The sequence below is a fragment of the Giraffa tippelskirchi genome, chromosome 12, assembly GCF_054371585.1.
Source record: "Giraffa tippelskirchi isolate mGirTip1 chromosome 12, T2T-mGirTip1v1.2.pri, whole genome shotgun sequence".
Taxonomy (NCBI): domain Eukaryota; kingdom Metazoa; phylum Chordata; class Mammalia; order Artiodactyla; family Giraffidae; genus Giraffa; species Giraffa tippelskirchi.
Window position 1 is genome coordinate 67,806,965 of NC_137286.1, and position 3,799 is coordinate 67,810,763.

The 3,799-nt window shown below is 57.5% G+C and overlaps 1 protein-coding gene across 1 annotated transcript; it reads right to left on the reverse strand.

Annotated features, from left to right (window-relative positions):
• Positions 1 to 318: 318 nt before the first annotated feature.
• LOC145529973 (uncharacterized) lies at positions 319 to 2,119 on the reverse strand. The gene is made up of 3 exons (XM_081550749.1): positions 1,935 to 2,119; positions 1,223 to 1,535; positions 319 to 972 (listed from the first exon to the last, which is right to left on the reverse strand). Exons 1-3 carry the CDS (start codon positions 2,067 to 2,069, stop codon positions 344 to 346), a joined length of 1,077 nt encoding a protein of 358 aa, XP_081406875.1. The 5' UTR covers positions 2,070 to 2,119; the 3' UTR covers positions 319 to 343.
• Positions 2,120 to 3,799: the final 1,680 nt, after the last annotated feature.

Sequence of the window (3,799 nt, forward strand, 5' to 3'; positions counted from 1 at the left end):
TGTCAGCTATCAAAGGCTAGTTCAAATGACATAAAAATGAGAACTCTCCAATGGAGTCTTACAGTAGGTGGAGAGTCCGAAAGAAACTCCTTCAGTCATTTCACTGAGAGTCATTGATTGGGGACACCAAGAATATAGGAAGGAATGCAGAAAGAAAAGTTGAAATTGTGTTCAGGATCGGGGGGAGGGATGAACAGGGCGTGCTTGCCTTGAATCCAGGCTTTGTTGGGGGGTGGGGCATAAAGATCAAACGGGTCTGAAACCACAAAGTGGTGATGGTAACACAGTATCACCAGAGTCACACAACAGTGTTCCCAAATTGCAACAATGATGAAAAAGTTTACTAATCCCAACTTAACCAACAAAAATACACGAAACCATACAAAAAGTAAAACATCACCAGTAAGGTGGAAACAAACCAAATGCAAAGCAGTTCAGGGGAAAGGAACTCCATGTCCCCTGGGGGCAGACCGAGTTGACGGCGTCCACGGTGAGCCGACAGGGATGGAGGCGGCAGAGCCGACCGCTCCCCTGGACGTGGTGTTTCCGGCAAGGGCTCTGGGTCTCTGTCCAGAGCGGGGGCTCGTTCTTCCTGCAGGGGCGGGTGAGTCATCGTCGGCGTCTGGGTGTTGCGCGGGAGCCAGGGCAGGCTCTCCCTGCCGAGGCGGTGACTCCTCCTCTGCCTCGGGTTCTCCTGCCAAAGCCCGAGCAGGTACAGGTGCACGTGGAGGTGGAGGTTCTGGCTGAGGGGGTGGGACATCAGTGCCTGGGGCTGGGGGTCCTGCAGGCACGGAGATCCGATCTGCCCGGTGTGCTGGCCAGAACCCAGCTGGCCTGGTGTCTCTGCGAGGGCAAGTCTCGGTTCTCCATCTGCCCTCGGTGGATCCCTGGGTCCTGCACCTGGAGCCACCATCTCTGTAGGGACAGGTCTGGGAAGTGGAGCCTGGTTCCAGTTGGAGGCCAGTGCTAGAGCTGGGGGAGAAGCAAAGTTTGCCCACAGGCCAGCCTTGGCATGTGCGTATCCCGGGACAGAAAGCTTCCAAGAGATTCCCAAAGAATACCCAGGGTCGGATGTCTTTTGGGACTGAAGTGTGCAAGATGGGGGTGGGGGTGTGAGGCCAGCGCTTGCTGTAGGCCCAGCAGCAACTTTCGGGGACTCGTCCCTGTGTAGCTCAGCACCCCCTCCCCACACACTCCCGTGCACCAGCCCCAGCGTCCTCACCTCTGTGCTCTGGCGTGCTGGGCTCCAGGTCCTCCTGCTGCCTCAGAGGCCGGGGTTCTCGGGACTCCGGGTCGGAGCCGGGTGTGCTGAGCTCCGTGGCAGCCTCAGACTGGGCCGCCGGGTGTATCCTGGGCGGTGTCTCGGCAGCAGGCCTTCCCCGCCTCCGCTTCGCCCCCGGTGGGGCTGATGCCTCCGTGGGCACGCTCACCTGGAGCCTGCACTGGGCCTCAGGGGCGGGGGGGTGGTGCTCCGACCCCTCCCTCCGGGAGGTGGACGGGGTGTCCCCGTCCTCGGCCTCATCACGTGGGAAGCTCTGCAACGACAGTGACCGTCAGCCAGCCGTGCTGGGAGTTTTCCGAGCTGGGCCTGGCCAGTGGAGCCGCTGCTTCTGCCTGCTCGAACTTCTCTTCCCAGAAGGGTCAGAGACGTGTGTCTGCTCAGATCCCCACCCGGGAGGAAAGAGACCCACCTGAGGGTGTGAGGCCAGCCTGGGCGGCCGGCGCTGCCCGCACTCTCCCCATCCCAGCCAGCCTGCTCTCCCCTGGGGTGTGGACACAACTTGCCCGTCGGCTTCTGACCCCACATCCGCCTGGGCTTCCTTGAGGGAGACACACCCCGAGAAACCCGCATCCACACACACAGGCAAAGGACCCGGTGTTTCCGGGTGGCATGGGAGAGGTGGCCTGGCCCGGCCTGGGGCTCCCCGTGTTACCTTTCTGTTTCTCCGGGCAAAGGGCCAGAGGCCTCTCGGGGGTGCCCTGAGCCAACGTTGACAGGGTGCCCACGCACACTGCCTGTGAGCTCTCCTGAGGCCCCGGCCTCTGGGCAGGGGCAAACAGCAGAACATCCTGGCAGCAAGTGATCTGGCTGGGGGCTCCTCTCCGCTCTGGAGGCCTGGATACCCGGGTTGCGGGTTCTGTTGGGTTCTGTTGCCGGCAGGTGACATCATTTCCTGGGGTTCGTGCTGAGGTCCCTTCCCCAAAACTTCCCAAGGGAATCTCTGGGTTTCTGACTGCTCGACCACCCCCCTTAGGCCATGTGCAGGCACAGTGACAGCCACACTGCCCAGCCCACAGCCCTGGGGAGGCCTGGGTGCAGCCAGGGCCTGAGCTCCGAGGACCCCGCTGCTCTCAGACCAGGCTCCTTCTTCTCATAAGTGGTGTGGCCCTGGACAAGCGTATGCCCCTCAGGGTTTCCCCAGTCTCTCCATCTGCAGAGTGGGGGTCATTCTCCCATCTGCTTCCTAGTTCTGTCGGCCTACGAGCAGCTCCATGCCTTTCCACCTGGGGCCGATATCACGTGGAGCTTGTGCGCTGAGACTTCAGAAAGAAAGACTCCATCCAGGGCTGACACAGCACAGAATGGGGCAGAACGAGGCCTGGATGCGCCGTGGTACCCAGGAAAAGGCACTCCCCCTCCTGACTGTTTTGAGACCCCGCATCCAAGTTGGAGGACCGAAAGGAAGACTCGAAGGTCTCCCTCTCTTATAGAAAAGAGTAGCCAACTTTCTGGTCCTCTGTTTCCATTGAGATTCTGTTCAAGTGTCCCAGCTCGGCTTCTGCGGGTGGCTGAGCTTCTAAGCGCTCCCTGCGTTCTTGTCTTTTCCTCTCCAAACCTTCCGTCCTTTTCCCCCTTCTGGGGTGGATGGGCGCTGTCGTTGCTTCTACCTTCGAGACAGATTGATGAAAAGTCTGGACCGTCGACTCCTTTCCTCTCTCTGGTTCCGTGTCTCTCTCTGGCTGTGTCCCTCTCTTTTCCCTTCTCGATTCAGTCTGTGTCTTCCTCTTTCTCTCTCGTGTGTGGATGGATGGATGCTAGGAATGCACATGTATATGATTAGATGAGGGTTATGTTTTAGGGATAGGTTAGAGGGAGAGAAAGGCTTTAGGTCGGAGTTGGTCATGGGGGAAGGGTCAAGGGTGGTGGTGGTGTTTCTTGGAATCTGAGTGCTGTGCATTCTTCGTCTCTTTCCATATGAACCCCTTCTCAGATACACCACTTGCAAGGAGTCTCTCATGTTCCGTTTCCTATCTTTTGCATTTCTGAATGCTTAGCTTCTCTGTTGTGAAGAGGTTCCATTGGATGGAAACCCATTGGCGTACTTCGTTTTCCTCTTTCCCTTACGTGAAGAGACCCATTTCTACCTCCGCCCAGCAAATGGCAAGGAGACTCTGATGTTAAGGAGCCTTTGACCTACGCTTCTTTCTAGCTATCTCATGACATCAGTCTTTAGGGTGAGGCTTTTCCCCGATATTGAGGTGGTGTGAGATCAAAACCAATAGCGTTCTTCAGATGTAGCTGTCTGGTTTTCCCATGGACATTTATTGAAGAGGCTTTCTTGTTCCCATTTGGATATTCTCCCCTTTTGTGTCAGAGATGAGTTGACCATGGATGCCGGGGTTTGTTTCTGGACCCTCAACTTTATTCCATCGATCTGGATCTGTGTGTGTTGTTGCATTCCCAATAGCATACTGTCCTGCTGCTGCCGCTGCGGCTAAGTCACTTCAGTCGTGTCTGACTCTGCGCGACCCCATGGCCTGCAGCCTACCAGGCTCCTCCGTCCAGGGCGTTTTCCAG

Bases quoted from the DNA above. Each gene is read 5' to 3' on its own strand.
- LOC145529973 (XM_081550749.1), bottom strand. From the start codon at position 2,069: ATGTTCTGCTGTTTGCCCCTGCCCAGAGGCCGGGGCCTCAGGAGAGCT. The intron at 1,536-1,934 runs GTAACACGGGGA...CTGTCGTTGCAG, and splicing joins TTGCCCGGAGAAACAGAAAG to AGCTTCCCACGTGATGAGGC. The intron at 973-1,222 runs GTGAGGACGCTG...CTTCTCCCCCAG, and splicing joins CAGCACGCCAGAGCACAGAG to CTCTAGCACTGGCCTCCAAC.